The sequence below is a fragment of the Gnatocerus cornutus genome, chromosome 2 (assembly GCF_029298725.1).
Source record: "Gnatocerus cornutus isolate USDA-ARS CGAHR chromosome 2, icGnaCorn1.1, whole genome shotgun sequence".
NCBI lineage: Eukaryota > Metazoa > Arthropoda > Insecta > Coleoptera > Tenebrionidae > Gnatocerus > Gnatocerus cornutus.
The window spans coordinates 13021913-13042617 of record NC_142234.1 but is presented as its reverse complement, the minus strand read 5'-3'; the positions used below and the strand labels follow the sequence as shown (position 1 = coordinate 13042617).

At 34.3% G+C, this 20705-nt stretch overlaps 1 protein-coding gene across 4 annotated transcripts in view; it reads right to left on the bottom strand.

The window, feature by feature from the left end:
- The window catches only part of LOC148179172 (serine/threonine-protein phosphatase 4 regulatory subunit 1-like), a 40243-nt gene that overhangs the window by 8797 nt on the left and 10741 nt on the right, over nt 1-20705 (bottom strand). For 3 of the 4 annotated variants that reach the window (XM_088029672.1, XM_088029673.1, XM_088029674.1), the window contains one exon: nt 2310-2422. In XM_088029672.1, the coding sequence (XP_087885798.1) occupies nt 2310-2422 (113 nt within the window). Of the gene's footprint in view, nt 1-2309; nt 2423-12279; nt 12597-20705 lie in introns of those variants that run through there. The other variant, XM_088029675.1, reaches the window with a different exon arrangement.

The following is a 20705-nucleotide window of genomic DNA, read 5'->3' as shown; positions in this document are numbered from 1 at the left end:
CTTGTCACCAGAAATAGATGGACGGAATGATCTGACGATGTGCGTCTAGTATGAGATGCCAAGGGATGTCCGCACTTCATAAAAAATCCGAAAATGGTGGAAACGAGTGATATATGAGTTATAAGAAATATTTTTGTTTGTAGTTAATGGTTGAAAAGTATCTTCATAAACAGAAGACGTCTTATTGATGTCACGGTGCAAATGACAAATTGTCAAGAGTGTAATTAAAGCCGATAGTACAAAACTGCATGAAAAGATCAATTAGGAAGGTATAATTCTAGCTGAAGCAGAACGTATAAGATGTTTGATACTGACAAATTCCTTTTATCGGATTGCATGGTCTACTAACCAGCAGTACTACATTTTATAATTACTGCCAAAGTACCTACGTATGTAGATATTTGAAAATGTCCCTAATGCTTATACACGTTTTTAACTTCTATTTTTTGTCGACAATAATTTGCTGAATTAACATGGATTTTTCAACAAAACTTAATTGAATGAGACTTAACTTATTATGATTCGATAATTTCAAACTGACTTTTATTAAAATAAGCGCTGTTAAACCATTTAAAAATAGGAATAAGTAGATATGAGTCAAATACTTCTTAGATTTGAAACTGTGGGCAGGTGATACAATATGATTTATTTTTCAACACCAACAGAAAATGAAAATTTAGAGAATCACGCGATATTAACTTTAAAATAAAACTGTAAAAATTAAAGAATTTCCAATTTCAGCTAACAATCCAGATTATTAAATCTTATTTTTTTGTTTTCATAATTACAGTGTGGGTAGTTAATGTCAAGCAGAATTTTACAATAATATTACTTAATCATTAATGTCTTATAAAGACACATCCATCAGTTCCAGCGAGCCATAAAGCAAAGGAATTAGCTATCATAAACTTACATATTCTTTTATCTCTTATACAAGAAACATGAAAGCATTCTTTAAGTGTACACTGAATATTATAATCATGACGTTTAAATTTAAACAATTTTATGACTTGCGAAGGTATGTGCATCATTAATAATGTCCAATTGTCAGTACAATTTACGTTAGAGTAAGATAAGAGAAAAATGATCAAATTTCGCAAAATCAAATTTTACTGTCCGAAATAGTATCTCTATCCTAGTTTTTCAGAATCAAGTAAGTGTACATTTAATATAAAAATGACAAAAAGTGGTGTAAAAATTATATCAATCCAAAGTTTTTAATAGTTATTATAATAACAGTAATCAAAGAAACGTAAACAAATTCGACAGGTCTAAAAAATCGTGTTCTAGAATGTCTTAGCAAAACGCGTAGATTGTCAATGATTCTGGTCATGATAATAAAATATTAAATGCTGTAAACATTTTCATATTTATTAGGAAACAGCAACCCAATACTTAAATAATAAATAACATAACAAATTCTGATAAAACTTGAATTTCTCAAGCTATTTCGCTACATTGTTTTTGAACACCTGTCATTACTTTAATTGACTCAAAAAAGTTACAAACAGTTACATTAAACTGATGATGTATTATTATTGACACGTTGGCGATATTTTAAAATTATCAATTTCTCTTGCTTCACTTAACTAAATGTGTATATTTATAGGTTGATTATGCATGTTATGAAATACCGGTATATTTGGTACAACAACTGGAACTTGAATAACCACATATCCATATGCATCACCTGTTGAATGATGGGAATTAATTGATTACTACGTACATTGCGATTCGATTGGTACTTTAGTAGATGCGAATATAGAAAATATGAAGTTTAATTATAAGGTAATGCTGCTGATTCGCTGCAGAATAGAGGGTAAGTTGAATTTAAACACAATTTAAAAATAGTAGACAAAATACTACATTATCAACTGTTATTCGAATGTTTGGCAATGTCAAATTTGCTGTCATAAACAATACATCTTTCTTAAATTATTAATCATAAAAGAAAGAAAAAACATGACAAATAGAACTACATATAGATAAGAAAAACGAACTATAGAAGTACAGTCAATTTTTTCGCTCGCTTCTTGGAAGTTTTACTCATAAAAATTTGTAATGAATAATATTTTATACTTTGCGAATGAATCACTGGAAGCATTTTAGAATCAGAAAATTTAGAACGTACCTATTATATGTATAGGTAAGCATTAAGTGTTCGCTCAGAGAAAAAAAAATGACGCATCTTCTCTGGAATTTTCATGACTACCCGCTACCAGACTACACGATGGAAAATTAATATACATCACGTCACTTAAAAGTATAGGCTAATATTTGTAAGAAAGTTTGGATAGAAGTGAACTTACCATCTTTTTCCCCAAGATTTTTGACAATAGTCATAATGTTTGGAATTTCTTCTGCCAACGTATCCACTGGGGCAGTTTTGAATAATTCTTGCACTATTCGGGCAACCATTTGACTGAAACAAAGAAAAACGATGTGTAAGTTAGATTGTAATAATTATAATTTGTAAAATAATCTACCAATATTGTTGCAATCAGTCTCATCAAGATGAAACGACGAAAATATTTTATAAATGGTAAATAATTCAAACCACGTGGCATGTTACGCATTTCTGTGTACGTACGTTCGGGCACGACGCAGAAAGAATTGGCGGGAAATCATTAGGCATGCATCAATTCAGAGAGCGTGCGTATGCGCGCGCATAGTCGCCTTAAAGCGCCAAGTATGATTTGTCAATGTCGGGTTTCTTTTATATTATAGCAAATAATGTGAAAATATGTGACGTCATTAGCAGAAAAATCAATCTCTATAATTTTTTTATCTGTTGGAAAAAACTTGAATCATGAGTTGCCTTCCACGTACGATGTCCAATAACGTCGACTCATGCACGTTTAATGTTGATACGTAATTGCGATATTCGACAAACCGGTGATCGGCGAAGTCGAGTTCGCGGTGTTCGTCTCTATTGGTCGCAAAGTCTCCGCCCCGCGGAAACAGCCTAAGATGGCCGACCGTGGACCTGAGGATAAAACAATCTACGTCGCAAAATTTACCAACACCAAATTAGTGGAAATTCGTGTGTGGGGTGGGAAAAATCATTTTAATACGTTTTGAGTCGATCTTGATTGTAAAATGTAACAAAATTGATTTGACAAGAATTACGAATGCAATGCAGATAGTTTACCAACATGCTTTTTAAAATTCAAAAAAATTACTACAAAAAAAATCGCTAATTTTAAATAATCAATAAACATTTGTTTGATGACAGCTCACGTACTCTTTCAATTAGCTATTAAAGTTTTTAATCCACGTATTTCTTATATGATGTAGAGAGTTTAAACGCTTTTTGGAAGCGTAAAGCTGTCACCGTAAAATATTTATAAGCCTACCTATAGTAGAAAAAATCAATAAACACTTCGATATGTATGGCTTTCTAACCCCGAAAAGGCATTTGGTACCAAAGACGTTGACGCCAATAAAAATGAATAGGGGAACAGTAACAATAGCTACACCTTTGTTCAAACTTTTGAAAATCTTCGCTACCTGTATGTCGGAAGCATTCTAGATTGCGTTTCAGGTCAAAAAGTACCATTGTATCGGTTTCCTCTATAGTTACATTTTTGTCAAAAAATGCAATTTATGATCGTTTCACATATTTTATTTTAGCCCGACAAAGGTTTTATAATTAGATCCTATAGCTGGCTTTTGATTTTGCAAAATAGGTGTAGAAGAAGATAACTTTCTTTAAGGGTGCCTATATCAAACCATAAATAGATAAATGGGAAAATCATATAAATTTTATTGAGACAGTCCTCGCGGCATAGCAAGAAACGATTTTCCTTTAAGCATACCTAAAACCAACATATTTTTGACTAAACCTCAACTCGCATGTGTTCAATTTCAGTTTCAAAATCAGTTCTAGTTGCAAATTGTGTTTGTATTTTTTACGTTCACCGATGGTCCAAGTATCATTTTCAGCTAGCTACTACATTATTGTGTTTGTCGGAGTATCAACTTTGAAATGCTCGTCTCCTTTTCGTCCTTTCCATATTATTTTCTCGAAAAACTGCATAACGTTAAAAACAGTTTTTCCAAGATTGGTAGAGCTCTAGAACCAATGTTAAAAACTAAAAACTGTTTTTTGTCTTTTTTCATGAACTATGTTGGTGACACGAACGGCGTCTTTGAAGTCGTAACTTAAGAGCACAGTCAGAACAGATAAGCCGAATATCCAACCCAGTTTCTTCTTCCACTGACCTTTTGCAGGAAAACTTTAATTTGAATGACAGACGTTTATATTGGACACTTTCATTTAGTCCACTTTAAAATTTGAGGGTAATAATAGAAATTTTATAAATGCGATAGTAGGGCCGACATAATAGAAAAAGTACCTAATTAGCTAAAATCTGGTCAAGAATGTGTTTATGTCACCAGCTATTGTTTTTCACGTACCTATATCGTTTCCTAAATGATTTTGGAAAACTGTTAAGCGCATGTCACAAATTTTTAATTAGGCACTCGAGGAAATTTTTGTATGCAACTTAATTTTACGATAGAAAGTGGAAATCTAGCCGCCATATCTATGTTAATTTTTTATTTAATTGACTGTTAACTTACATAATAACCCTGTCAAATGTTCAAGTTTTAAACTGATTTCATTTTGATAAGAAATGATTAATATATTATTAAAACTTTAAGAAATAACTTGATATCCACTGAGAAATCTTCAATCTTCAAACAATTTGGTGCATAAAACCATTAGAAGTTTTGTAATTATATTACTAATCTTGTAAGAAATACCTTACGTCAAAATCGTAATAATTTAAAAAATTCATCAATCAACTCATCAATTTCAACGCAAGATAGTATAAAGCGAAAAAAAAAAAAAACCTTCTTCACACAGCTTCGAAGAAACAGTTTCTTGATTATGTACTTTCGTGTTGTAAAACTGACAATTTTGTGTAAATAATGATTAAAAGAAAGAAATCTATGATAGACATAAGAATTTGAAGATCCAATATACACAGTTATTAAGCAATATTTAACAAAGATAGAGAAGATACCTAATAGGTATGACATGTAGTTTGTGAGCCTTCCTTTAGTTTAACTTAATTCAAATTCAGTTAATTAAAGTTAAAACTTCTATTTTCTAGTTCTTTTATTGCTAGCCATGTAGGAAGTAATTTTGATATTTTGCCTTGTTAAAGTCTTATAATTTTAGCACAATATCTACAGTTTTAATATGTCTGTTAATCAAATAATTAAATCTACCTGCAATTTCAGTTTTAGACAGATGTAAATAAATAAGAATGCTATGTATTGATAAGAAAACTAGTTGAGAAAATTGCAGTTTTTTCGCACAAGACAATCATAGATATAAATCAAATTATTAGGTAAGAACTTATTAACAAAACTTTCATAAGAAAAGGGTAAGAGATAGGGCAAGGTAGTTTTCCGAGTCAGTGATAATTTGGAATCTCTGGAAATATGCTCTTTATTACAGCCTACAAGTTACCTAACTGAGTAGAACTAAGGAAACCAATAATGCTTAACCTTCTGGTGTTGAATCTAGATTTTATAGAAGTTTGCAATAGTGTTTACGGCGGCTAAGTGTTGGCAATTAATTGTTTTCATTTATATTGGGAACCCATTTAACAATTAAGGTATAAAGGTTATTGCAAGGATATTGAAACTCTAGTGGCATTTATCCAAAATGCTTTATTCAACCGTGCATTCTTTTGAAGACAAAAAACAAATACTTAATAAAAAATAAAAATTGTGGGTTGGATTTTAACAAATTTTATTATCAATGGGTCAGACAGAAATGTGCAAACGTGCGCCCGCCATTTTCTGCAATAAAGTATATACCAATAGTCATCGGCGAAATTCCGTCTCTGTGTTTCAAGATATTCGAAAGTAAGGTTGCAAAATGAGTACCTAAGAGGAATAAATTCAGAGTGTTTATTTTCATTTCCGTACTATTTATTCAATTACGCCATTACGCCAAACAGAATCGCAATCTATATACGAAATGACGTCAGTTCCTCGTCGGACAAAAAGGTAAAATCGATTCGTGCAATAAAGCCAGTGCAAGAAAAAAAAAAGAAACATACGTAATAAATAGTTTCAAATTAACTTCAGGAAGAACATTATCTAAACTATTTCTTAGGCTTTCCAGATACAAATCAATATTTTTCTGTAAATAAATACCAATAGGTATGCAAAATTATATCATAAATGGAGTGCGAATAAAAACTCGGTCAAAATAGTCAAAAAGTGTTTAGGTTAAAATGTTCAACCTAAAAATTGCAACTTTGCAGTGTTTGTCAATCATAAAAAAAGAACATCGTTCCAAGCCGAACCGCCAATAAACTGGAAAAGTCTTTTTTGGATAGATATTCCTCTACTATCATAATTAAAGTTTTTTATTAATTATTATTAAACCAACAAACCTTTTTTGCTTTATTTGACATAACTTTTAAAACGTCAAAAATACTTTTATTTCAACGTAAGAAATTGTAATTTAGCAATAATTAAAAACTTAATAACATCGTCAAGGGAGAGCTATAATGACTTGATTATCGTCTTTTTTGACAGATTGATCTATGGCACATCATTATTATGTATTGAGACAAATATAAAAATGGACCCATAAATAGCAAACAGTGAACACTGGAGGGCAGTTCATAGACAAACTTGATTGCGATTTAAACTGAGATCGCTGACATTTGATTGTTGGAACCAATCACATGTCATTTTAACAGCGAACTAAAATCCCAGATTTAATTTAGCTTCTATAAATCGAGCGTAAGAGTTTTTGGATATTAAATTTAATGTTATTTTGTACAACTATCTACAATAAAAAAGTACCCATAATAAATATGAATTAATATTCAAAAGTAAATACGAGTATAACAACTAAAGTATAGTCAGAAAACAATATTTTATCATGTTATGAAATATAATAATTTTACAAAGCAGCAGGAAGCAACAGGTTGTACAATACTAGTAATCTTCACGAGAAAAAGTGCAATATTGCTGAACAATGTTCGTTAAAGGGAATGTTTAGAAGAGAAAATATAAAAGTGGTTACAAAATTTTCTGTGAGAAATTTTTCTCAAACGTAATAATCTTCTTTGGTTTAAAAAATTGCACCCAAAGTCTGTTGAATTTATATTTCAAGTATTTTCTTCGACTCATTATTTAAATTCTTTCAAGCGATAACATAATTATTTGCTGCAAACTAAAATACACAAGAAATAAGACTGGCTACTTCTCACTGATGCAAGTCCTCTAATTTTGCACAATTATTTGTAATCACGTGGGAAATAATACAAACTGTAGGAATCAGTTTTTTTATTATAACAGTTGACAGTGGCGTCTGATTTGGTAGACAACCGCAACCTTCTTTGCCTTTGACATCGTTGGTTATGTTATAACGCAAATTACCACATGTTACCCTTAGGATCGAGGGTTATTATAACAAATCTGATGTTTTATGAACCCCCATGCCAAACATGTGACAAAATTTCTTTTTAAATTACTGTTTTACGTGAAAATCCCAACATATTGGATAAACCAGCATAGGTACGTGAGTTATTAGTATGTATGTATGTATTAGATATTACCTAGTCGAGGTATTGGTAAGTATCAACTACATATTATACCTTTTGTAGGTACAGAATATCTAAAATAAGCCACTTATAGCATAAATAACTTAGAGCCGGTTTACACAATAATTTAACTGAAATTAAGTTGATCTCGCAACTAATTTGGCGACTGCTGACATTTGATTGGCAGAAAAAGTATGGAAATTAAAGATTTAACATAGCTTCTGTAAACCGGCCCTTAATCTGTTTAATAGAAAATTAGCAGAGTAATAAAAATTTACTCACAGCCAATATTTTTGGACTAAGAACAAGCCTTGCATTGAAACCAAACTACAAGGAACAGAAATTTAAACGTCTACGACCACAAGAGTGATGGGTCCCTAGGGTTTTAACGTCGTGCCAAACATACGATTACAATATTGACAAACCCTAAATATTTTGAAATGTGTAAACAGCAATTTAGAATACTTTCGAACATGGACATGACCCTTACCAAAAATGCTTTTATAAGTGAATATTTAATGAAACAATCTATAAGACAACGTAGTTAATGCTCAATTAGGCTTACAAAGCAATTCGTAGGGGGCAAATCAGTTTTGACTTCCTATTAAATTTCCATCCGGAAAAACAGCATCATCGAAAACTGGCAAATGAAGAACCTAGACTGCAATTATTGCAGTGCTGGAGGGCATGTTGAGGCGTCGTCATCATTCAATTACATTGAGGGGTTGGATAGAATTTGGTTTGCTCTCCTATGTATGTGTGACGGTCAGTTAAGCGACATTCAACCAATAGAAACGCACAAACCGTTTCGCCAGGTGCACCATTTATCACATCAATTTCCGAAAAATGGAAGGTTAAATGGCGGCCATGTCACATGAAATAAACCAACGTAACTGCCAATGACCGGTGATTCAACATAGAAACGATTTGCAATTTAACAGTATAAAAACAAAAACAGTTAACATTGTCTTGAATGCTATAAGTTAGCGTCACCCATACACTACGAATGCAAATTTAAAATTAGATAGAATAACTTATTAAGGTATGACAATGCTACATACCAATGTGAAGTGAATTAAGAATGATATCACTAGAAAATTACATTGTCCTATAAATGCAATAGAATAGCAAACATTCCTTTAGTAAATTATATTATATAATATTTTGTTATTAAAAATCAGCACTCAACTTCTTCCCAAAATAAAGAATGCACTTTTAATTTGCAGCTAAGAGTCTTTTAAACCAAGCCTGCAACTGTATTAGCACAGTTTACCAGAAATAACGTAAAAATTCGCGTTACGAAAAACTTTCAAATTAGATTTTTGAAAAACATTAAAGAAAGAACGAAAATGGCAATTTCTTGTTTTGTTTTTTTTTTTACTTTTTAACACTGCGATGATCCCAAGATCTATTTATTGATACGAAAGTTTCATTTAGTTTCTTGACAATCTATTATTAGATAATGATAAAAAATCTTCACGTGTTCCGAATATAAACAAACGTGAAACAATGGATACTTATCTGTTGAAATAAATGACAATTTTAGAGCACGCAACAAACAGCAGCTGCAAAGTGTCAAAATACTCAACAAATACTTATCCCACACAGAAACATGAAAGTAACAACATTGTAAAAGCATAAGCGGAGCGGTTTACCACTAAAGCATGAGACATGATGGTATGACCTGCTGAAAGAATGCAGGCCTCAGACAGAATCACAACACGACCAGTCAACAACCTCCCGTTCGCTCAGTAGTAAAATACCACAAACTAAATTACGCCGTTTAAAACCCTTCAGCCAAACAAGTCAGAAAGTCTGACACTGGTTTAGAATGAACGGATTGGAGTTCTATTTTCAAATTAATTTGACGTTTTATTGATTTTAAAGCAAATTTTATCACACAATCTCGTTCATTTTGGAAACCCTTTTCCTTTGTGGAAACCGCAAATTACTGTCAAACAAGCCGACGAATACATATGGGTATTAAGAATTCTTGGTGGTTCTTTTTCCAAGAAGTGGAGCACACAAACATACGCTATAACTGTGTCATATAATGTTGTTTCGACCGCCATATCCTTTGAACTGACAGGCAGACAAGCACATTATAATAGATCGCATTCACTACTTCTGTATTCTACCCATGTTGTGTGATTGAACAATCTATAATAATCTGATTTTATAGGAGTGCTTGAGGTGGCTTTAAGATTTCTTCGTTCTTTAGCACACGTAGGGTACCATCAACAGTACGTAAGTGACATGTAAGAGCTTTGATTCATTCTGATAGATGTATTAGAGCATTCATTTTAGATAAACAAATATTCTGAGTCAAAATCATCAGAAATATTCTCTTTACCAGTTAAAAAGAACATTATGTAATTAAAACTGCCATATAATTATTCGAATTTTTCCACAAACAAAAAAAAAACAAAACATTATCTTTCTGTTTTCCCCTTACTACCTCTTTGACATCAATATGAAACTAATATCTACTGAGAAAATACATATAAATGTCTCGAATTCTGAGAAAAAAAATAAATTGTGGCGGCGGCAGTGAAAAGAGGTAAAAAGACATAAAGACTGTTAACTATTATTTAGGAAAAGATACAGTACACGTTGAGTAATCTAACTAATAAAAGAACTCTATCGAAACATGAACATCAAGATAGTTGCCATCAATGCATAATATTCAATGTATTTACGAAAATTAAAGTAATTTCGATGACCAAAAGGTGAAGATCTCAATTTATTTGTATTAATTGTAACATAAAATATCTTGCTGTTTCATCGCGTTCAAAACTTCCGTCAAAAATTGGAAATTTGCAGAACTGTTGAGTGGTAGCATTGCCACCTTCGAACACGTTTTGATAAAGCTTTGAATTTACTACGGATATTAAGTAATTCATAAAAAACTCGGACGTTAACAAGGAACGTCGTCGTTTATTACAAATTACTTAATATCCTTCTCAAATAAATAGCTATTAGGTAAAACCAACTTCTACGATGATTATGAAACTAGTCCTAAAATTTTAATTTAGGGCAATTAACAAAAAGCAACAATTGGGTAATAAAGTAAATAATTTCATCCAAAATTTATGTTAAAAGGGTTGAAGATGAAAACCTTTCTCGGTAAAAAGTGAATAAAAACGTTTTTTTTTTTTTAAATAATGGCCGTAGTTTTATATTATGTTTCTCGATTCAAATATCAATTGTTAATTTAAAAACTGACATTTTAACATCGTAAAACTTTTTATTAAATTATTAAATTTCAGATTTCAGGCATTTTATTCTACACAAATAAAAAGTATTGATTGGATGAATTACTATTAGAACTATCGTAGGTTTTTCGCAGAAATGAGCTAGTAATCGATATATGATAACTTGGAATACTTTGATAATTTCGTTCTGCAAAAATGCTACTTTTAGCAATACTAAAGTCGAGGTGTTTAACGTAATTTAAAAATGTTTAGGGTTCTTTTTGGGTTTATTGTTACGAAAAAAACAAAATTAAGTTAAAGATAAAATTATTATTAAATATTTTGTAGTCAACAAACGCTTTTCAAGGAAATGAGTTGATAGTCGATAATAATTTTATAATCAATAGTGGTAACTTAATTATGTCGAAAATGTTGAAAGAAAACGAATCAAATCCGAAATATTAAAATTTGGAGGAAAAAAGACGTCTTTATCCATGAGAATCTCGGTAAAATTCTTGAAATTCCCCAGTTCGTTGACCCGCGACTTCACTAGTCGTGCGAACTAGTTAGTCCATTTTACGTTCCTTTTTATGCAGACTGAAATAATAACATCAAAATTGTCGATGAGTTCCGGAAGAATGTGCGATGGCATAGTTGACACGTCATCTATTACTTAGGCCGAAATTGTCCCGGCGTGAATCATAAAGTTTGGTCATTATTAATAGAACAATGTCATCATCAAATAAGCTTGACAGTTGATGTGTCGTAATAATTACAATCGCACTTGTCTGTGAATGAGATACAAGACGGAAGAGACGTACGGTACACCAAGGCCGGCCACGGAATCGAGGTCGTCACGGTACGCAGAAATCAACATGGACGACCTTTCGGTGCGTGAGAAGCAAAATCGACGCAACTACGACGTCCTCAAATTCCGAATAGTAAAAATGCATTGAGTGCGCGGGAGTGCAACGGGTCGCCGCGGCTGACTTTTATGAATGAAGAACTGCGAGTGGTGCGTCATCATAGTAGGTTGTGCGCGCCGTCATCGCCGCCTAATTATTGCAACATCATGAAATCATGACAATGTGCGTCGGTTGCGGTTTCGATTACGCACAGGATGCGATCTTCGTACGTAGATGGTCGGTTTCTTCTCAGGGGAAAAGCAACGACATCGTCGCACAAATATGCCAGTTATGCGCAATTAAACGGTTCGTCGCTGGTCGCGGGTACGAAGAGAGCGGAAAGGTTTGTTTTGTTTGCGTTATAACGGATCGCGCGCATTCCAATTACAACACGGAAGACTATACACACAACCGCGACCACATCTGTGCCATCCACGAACACGTTGGTTGCACGTTGGCGAATTCCTTTGCCCACTGGCGGACAAGCAACTAGATCGTCTGAATGTCCCCCATTCGGAGAAAATGGCTCTCGGATTCCTCGAATGCCCACGTTTTAATCGGTTCAAGTTGAAGATCATTGTTGTTACACGAACATCTTACCTCGAACGAGCATAACAAATAGTTTCCTGTGCCGCTGTAGCATCCTGTCAGAATCATGTGTCGTGTACACGTGTTTGCCAGGGTTTCAGACACCACATCCTGTTTCAACACTTTGCACTGATCCCGAATCCACTTTGTTTTTATTTCGTTATCAAACCAATTTGCTTCGCAATTCCCAATAAACGATAAAAACTCAACTTTCATTTTGAAAACAATTTCAAAAAACTCGCCAAAATTATTTTCAAAAGTGTAAACAACGCGAAACCACACTCCCTACCCAAACATTCGAATCGACTGAAGGAAACGGCGGGACTTGGTGAGATGGCGCAGTAGTCTTGTTGTGGAAGGGGCCAGTGCCACCCCGGCATTTATTTTGGACTCGCCCGTCCGGAAGTTGTATACTCGGAATCCAAAGGCTACGATTTAAATGTACTAAACATACGTTACTATTATCACAATAACTCGCAAGCAATCAAGATTACAAAAAGATGCACATTCATTCATACCCACATTCATCAAATTGCATCCGCTTGTGAAATTCATTCTTAATTTTTTTCCATGAATTACCAGCTGGTTGCGGGTATTCGAATTGATCATCGATAATGAATAATAGCTGGTTTTACTGAAATAATCTAAAAGCAGCTTTCATGGTAGTTCCGATCAATGACTGCGCGGTGCGTTACGTGACGTCAAAAGGCGCCACACAATTACGTCACTGTACTTTACGGACTTGGGAAAATTGGTGTGTGGGCATCCAACATAATCATTTTCCATAGAAGTTCTGAAAACACGACTTGTGGACGCAACCTGAGCGGTCAATTCCAAGAAAAGAGGTCTAAACATCGGCAGGTTAAAGCTGGCACATTCCACAGACGACGAGGTTCACGAGATGTTTGAAGTTATCTTTTCGATATTGGCTCAATAGGTATCTAAATAAGGCGTCATTCCGGTGAAAATACAAAACATTGACACACGAGAAATTGAATGGAAGTGTATCTTCGAATCATAGTCATTACCACGATGTATAAACAAACCGAATTTTATAAAGGAAGCACTATAATTTTAATGGTCAATGTACACACAGGTATTTCCTAGTGGTCAACGGATTTTCAGAATGAGGGTTGCACACTGAAATAATTAGAGGTATCCGTTCTGTTGCTCTATTATGGAGGCTCTGCGCGGGAAAAATAGCGTTCAACACACTAGATTCTGAACAGGGTTCCAATTTAAAAGATTTATACCTAATAAGTTCAAGAAAAAAAGTTTTTCGAAAACCACATTTAAAAAAAAATAAGTAATCATTAGAACCGAAAACTACATGAAATATCCTCCACCAGTTTCCAAACGGGATTGCCTCGTAGACGCTTGGTTCACCTTAAAGCTAATAGAAGGCATTTGAGAGTGGTTCTTCACACAGACATGATAAAGATTTAGGTGGAAATCGATAAGGAGTCAAGGGGGTTCAAGGTCTGTAGCGCCGCCTTCTGGCGTACGGCGTCGCTTGTGTACAATAAGAACCCCGTTATATAACAGAGAGCTCTGAACGCATTCAACTTGGGCGGCCCCTGGGTCAATGCCACCGATGCACTCGCCATTACCGCTCTTGGTGTTCATTCGCTGGTGACAGGGGACCCGTTAATTAATCTAATTGATATTACTAGGAATATCCTTTAGACCACGAGCCGTTTTTTAATGGCTCAATCAATGTTATTCTTCAGGAACAAACCCAAAATATTAAAAGCAGGATTAAGAAATTTTCACTGCAAGTGCAACACCTCTATCAGGTCTCCTACAAAGTGAACTCAACACCGATATGTGGTGGCCTGTCAGATAAACTGATGTTACACAACGTTCATTCAATAAAAATCGCGCTATTCCTTTACTACCTCATTCATGAGTCCGACAGAATAAATGATTGTGCTCCCACTTATCTAGCAACTTTACACAAAATAAGCTCGTTATGGATTCCCCACCCCGCATATCGAAGCTGACGACGTGAGACGTGAAAAGTATGTTGAAATCAGAACGGGCCTCCATTACAATCGGATGGTTACCGCCCTGTGATTAGGAGCCGAAGAATGTACCTTCACCGAACGAGTTTACCGCATATTATTAGCTTCCTTACAACAAGATCTTCGTTGTTTTCAGAACAAGTAAATAACAACTAAACGAAAAGTTTCTCCATGACGTGAGGTTAATAATTATTGAAATCGTTTTGAAAAAAAAAGAATAAATATAAACCTCACAGACATCTCGTATTTGTATTATAATATCACAAGTGAAAATAACAAGTTGCGATATAGCTTCAAAATAGGTATTTTTAAGTAAACAAGTGTCAATATCAGCATACTACGCCCTCGATAAAAAAATATTGTTATGAAAACACAATCTCATTTCGTCACCACATAACGTTTACTTGTAACTTCCTATCACTTTTAACCTTGATAACATTTTGAATACAATGTTCATTCATAAATCCCGTCATTTTATTCTTCTATCTACGTGTGTCATCGCGCCAGTAAACAATCCTCGTATAAGATGACAAAATCGATCTGACGAAAATTCGGCTAGTAATCTGGACACAACAAATCGAAAAATTAAATTAAATTCCACCACCGAATATTTTTAACCGTATGCCAAGAAGTTTTTGAAAATCTGTCGCCCTCGTAGAAGTAGCAAAAAGTCATCTTCATACAAAACATTAATGCAGAAGAACTGCTCGAGTTTACATGTGTGCAAAATCCTGACCGGGTAGTATGGCGGAGAACGCGAGCTTGAAAACAGTTCAAAAGGGTGAGGGGAGCGGGGAGAATGTTTGTGTCCATCGAGAGGCCCGAGGGGCATTCCTCAGTGGAAGGAATGTCCGGCGACCCCGCGAATGCACCGACCACAAGGACGCTGGTTCAAGGAAATACCGATGGAATGTTACACTTAGTGCGTGGTTATTGAACTGATGGACCCATTCTAACTCGACGATGACAACAAATGGACCCCAATGCATAAGTTTACGATTTTTTTTTAATTTAAAAGGAATTATTGGTATTTATGGCCACCAAGTTTAAAAAATCTTGAAAATATCTATACCTACAGATGGACTACAAACCGGACAAGAGATTTTACAAAATGGTGGACCTCTTCGCTCTTATGTGTCCAGTTGCGAATTGTTTTGCTTGTTTTATTTTGTTAATTTTGAAAAACTTCAGACTATCTAAATTTTGGTTTGGTACTTTCAATTGCTATTATCACTAACCCTGCAAATGAGAGTAGGTAATGAAATTTGAGTTACCATTGTTGGCAAATGGTATAAAAAAGTAGCAAGTAAATAAGAGGGTTTACTTAATTTTTTCAGTGGTAGTACGTACCATAAACAACCATATTTAGTCGTTCCATAAACCAACAACCACCACCTGTTGATTTCGATTGGAATAAACTAAAAGTACCTGAATCTTTTCACGTACATTAAATTAATTTTGTGCGTTTACAATACTGAAATTGTTATTCGTCAAGTCAGGATTATAAAAAAATACATAAGCGTCAGTGTAAAAAGTCGCAAAAAAAAAAATTTGGGTTGACGATCAAAACGGACCTCAATTCTTATATGTATTGACACTCATGAAATTCCTGCTTCTGTTGACAGAAAAAACTTTGAAAACCATAACCTTGTTTTTTTTTAACTTCCCATGTAAATTGACAAATCCGGTTGGTGTTTTTTTTTAATTTTGGCAACGACTACAATTTATAAGAGAACACTGGTACACATACATAATGTATATACGAGTGTACGATATTAGCAAGCTGGCGCTTGATTCCACCAAGTAAAGCAACACTGCTGGTTCTTTTCACAAGAAGCCATCAGACTATTGTCGATGTTAGCGCCTCCGGTTGTTGTCGTTTTCGCTGAAGTCGGGATAAACGGGACGAGGGGTACGCCACGGCGTGGGGCGAACACCGTGGGAAAGCATCACACCACACAACCTGATGATTTGTGTGTCGGCCTGCAGCTTACGAATTCCATTTGTCCGACGCGGTCGGCCGCTATCCTTTTCCGACTATAGAATCCTGTCTTTGATGAGACGAAATCGAACTATAGGCAAGAAGCAACGCCTACGATTTTCTTTTAAATTGTTTTGACATGGCGCACTGGTCGAACTATTGGACTGCGACTTGAAAGTGATGCGTAATTTGTGAGTGATCGATATATTGTTACAATTAGGATGGACTTTTTGTTCGTTTCCGATAAGAATAATTCATTGAACGTTTAGCAGTGTTAAAAAACTGTTTAACGTGTGTAAACTATGCAAATGTTAATGTTGAATTCCTTTGGATAATTTCATTCATAATGCTGTTCATGAATCAAATTCATTTATGCCTTTCGTACACCTACGCGATGATTGTTCTGAAGTGTGTCTCTATAATGATCTGACAATACTACATTAATATAATGCTAATATTGTGATAAACACGTTTGGTACAAATGCGAATTAAAATGTGTTCCTTGAAAAATTCGGAAATTAGAAGACTCAGAAATTTGAACCCCAAGGTAGAACATTATTGGCGACTTTTTTTGTCAAAACAGTTTGTTCTTTACACTGAAATGAGCAAATGTTCGACATTCTTACAAATTTAGTTTTTCAGATTTTTGTTCAATCATCCTGTTTTTGCGCACATAAAAAACAATGAGAGACAAACAAGCTGGCAAAAAACAGGCAGCGGCATTAGTATAAAGAATTTCTTTGCTGTAAAAATAACTAAATTTGTGAAATTAATTAAATTCAACGATAAGATTTAAACTATTCAAATATTTAATAATAATAAATAGTTTCCAGTTATGCAAATCTTGAAGAGAAACACGATAACTGTATTGTTTGTTTATAATTAAAAGAGAAAATCGTTTCAAATTTATAGCGAAAATAATTTAATAATAGGACGTTCATTCTAAGTCGCAAATCAATCAAATATTTCTATCCACCTACGCATTTGGTTATTATATTGTTAAACTCATTTATAACTATTTTATCGTAACCCATATGTGAAACTGATTAGTGATTACTCAGTTAAAGGTCGTTATGTCGAAGGGCCAAGAAAAGTAGACAGCAAATGTTTTTTATGTTAGTTGAAGTAATGGCAAATTAATAATAAGTACAGTCGTGCCTAAATTGCTTTACAGTCTAAAAGAGACTTTTAATGAAAATTTAAAGAGAACTGCGAAATAGGGAACCTGAAGAAACATATCCTTGTATACAAAGCTGTTGAGTTCGAAACCAAGGGGTACAAAGTATAAACTAGTGGAAGATAAATACCCAATTTCCCGAACGATGTGGGATGAAGAATGTGAACAAATACGAGAAAACGTGCTAATTTCCAAAACTAGGAGTTGATTTTAAAAGTAAAGGTTGTCAAGAGTCTTAAGAGAAAATATAAATACATGATGTCGAAATATATTCATAAAATCATTATACTACAAAGTAATTCACAACATTTCTGTATTAAATCGAGAATATTTCTATCGTAGTAGTTAAATGTCTTCTCAAAACAAAGACAGAAATTTTAAAAATAAAATTTGTCAAACATTTTTTCATTTTTAAATTCAAAGTGGATGTGTAGCAAAACAACAGAATCAAGGAAATAACATCACAATGCTACAACTCTGTGGGAAAAAGTTATGAAAGGAGAAAAACAAGTTGTGGTGCATCCAAAATTTTCTTAAAATAGAATAAGTTCACCCATGACCAGAAAAACAGTACAATGCAACATTGTTTCTGGCAACTAAAGAGTATTTGATTCAAGGAAGGCATTTCGGCAGAAGCTTTTGCCGATTTTGTAACATTTTGGGGATCCATATTGGCAATTTTCAAAGAGGACAAAGAGGAAAAAGATTTAAGAATGTTCCTTAAAACTTTTTAGTTCTGTACCAGAGATTGCCACAATTATCTAGTATAGCGTGGAAACTTGAAGAGGTCTGTTATTTATTTGCAAATCTGTGAAAAAAAAAAGAAAAACGAGGATAAATGCCAGACTGAAGTACAATTATTGCGCAAATAAATCAGAACTAATTTGCAAAGACAAAAAACTGTGAAACAACCATACAAGTACTTACTTAAAAAGCAAGCGCATAAGACTAATTACAAAAAAAAACCGTACTGGAAATAATATCGAAACTAAAGTGAATTATTCCCTCCTTTTAATCCCTAATTAATTGTAAAATGTCAACATAGTGGCCGAAGACCTCTTAAAGTAGCCCTTTCAACATAAACAAGTGCCACATCACGTTGGACGTGTAGATTGTTGTTGAAGAACAGAGTCGCCGAGAAAATTATCTGGTTGTAGCGATGCTGGTGCAACAGACCGCTTAGGACGCCAAAGCTGCACAAGGCAGGAGGAGGTAAGAATTCCTGGAAGGACCGGACTGCATACATGTATGCATATCCCGCTGCAGCGGCAGACACTCCTTGGTCATTGCCGCGGTATCGGCTCGGCATGGCCTCAGCGGCCGCATTCTTGAACCCCGCACCGCACAACACCCGCAACGCCTTCATCGCAGACTACTGCGCAGTTACTACAAATACTATCGCTTTTCCCGCCATTGTGGTAGTCTCATCGTGTGGTGTTGTTTGTTGCCTTGTATCATCAAAAGAAAAAGATGGAACGAAATTACTGCGCTCCTAACTAGGGGCGCAATATCATACATGACCGTGTACGGTTCGAGTTGGGTTGACGCTCCACTGTTGTGATACATACGATCTTCAGTGACTGAAAGTGGTTTATTATTTTTACTTTTTTTCAGCAGCTAATTGAATAATAAATCAACAATGAACGATTAATTTTTTTATTGTCGAGATTCAAATGCAATACAATATACATGAGGGGTAGTATTTAGTTTCAGGTGTGGAACACGAAACTCCACCATTTCCAAGTTGCTGAACGGTGAATATCCCCAGCCATTGACCGTCACCGGATGCGAATGCACCACATCACAACACAAGTTACAAGCCACTGAATCTAACGTCTTCTTATTTGTTAGCTATCAGTGGTTGCATAACTACAAATCAAATTGTGTAATTTCCTTCTATAAAAATATTTCTCGTCGTAATTGTCTTTCTTTGTTCAAATTGACAGGTGTTAAGAATATGTCCACGTTATGCAGTCGCGTGCAGAGCTTTTGCCGATTATAGCTTCAGAAGCATGTGTTGATTTATGTATATTTTTACTTAGAAACCCTTGTGTAGGTACAACAACAGACATTTGTGTAGCCGCTTCAGAAATTGGCTTTTACACAAGCACATGAGCATATTATGTTATATTAGAAGACAATCTTCAGAAGTATATCCTTTCTATGGAATATTTTCAGAAAATACAAGATCCATGCCATAAGAACCACTAGTTTAATTCAAGGCAGAGTATTTGTGCTACAACTCCAAAACCTACTCTACGCCAATTTTCTGAAAACCGAATTTAGCAAAAATCCATATATTGAAATATAATATTCCAATTCAGAAATCGATGAGATATTTTCTTAGGGATCTTGTTAAATACTGAGCAATTTTTTGAACGTATTTTTAGATAGCATAATAGGATTGTTTCTACTTCAAACATTTAGATCAAGTTTGAAAATTACAATAAAAGACCAGAATAGCAATCTTTTGAACGTATTTTTAGATAGGATAATACGATTGTTTCTACTTCAAACATTTAGATCAAGTTTGAAAATTACAATAAAAGACCAGAATATTTACGACAATGAAGTCTCTAGACAGATACAGACGCAAAGTTTGCGTAGGAGGGAGCGCCTTTCTATTTATAATTTTGTTATGACTGAGCCCCCCTGCGAACATTTAAAGTTATATTTAACGCAGTACTGTCACCTAGTTGAGAATAAATAAGGGAAAAAAAGAAAAAGATTCACGACACATTCACACACGACTTCATAAGATTATGGGTGTTATTTGAGAAAAAACAGCTTGCCCTCCACCCTTGATTGTATTTTTATTTCTGTCGTAGGTACAACAAATTTTTCGAAAAAAATCGCCAAAACACGTATTTATGCACACGTATCGCTAGTGCCTATCTATCCCCCAATATCCATAAATCAACAAAATGCATGACCTACCCACCAACAGATTTTACCCTATTCATAAAATCGTTTACCTTCCGACATATAAAACAAATGGTAACATTTCTGCAGCTTGCACATCTTGACGAAATAAATCGGTCGGGGATGGTTTATTTTTGGTGTTAAAATGTGCAGCATCTGCGCGTGCTAAGGATATGGCATTATTCACCAAAGGAAGGGGCACGTACCAAGAACGAAAATTTCTCGACAGGCATACATACGTATGCCACACCTGCCCAACTAAGCAATGATTTGAATTAAATAAAAGAACTGCATATAACCAGGAAAGGTACCACCTGCCTACATGAAATCAAAG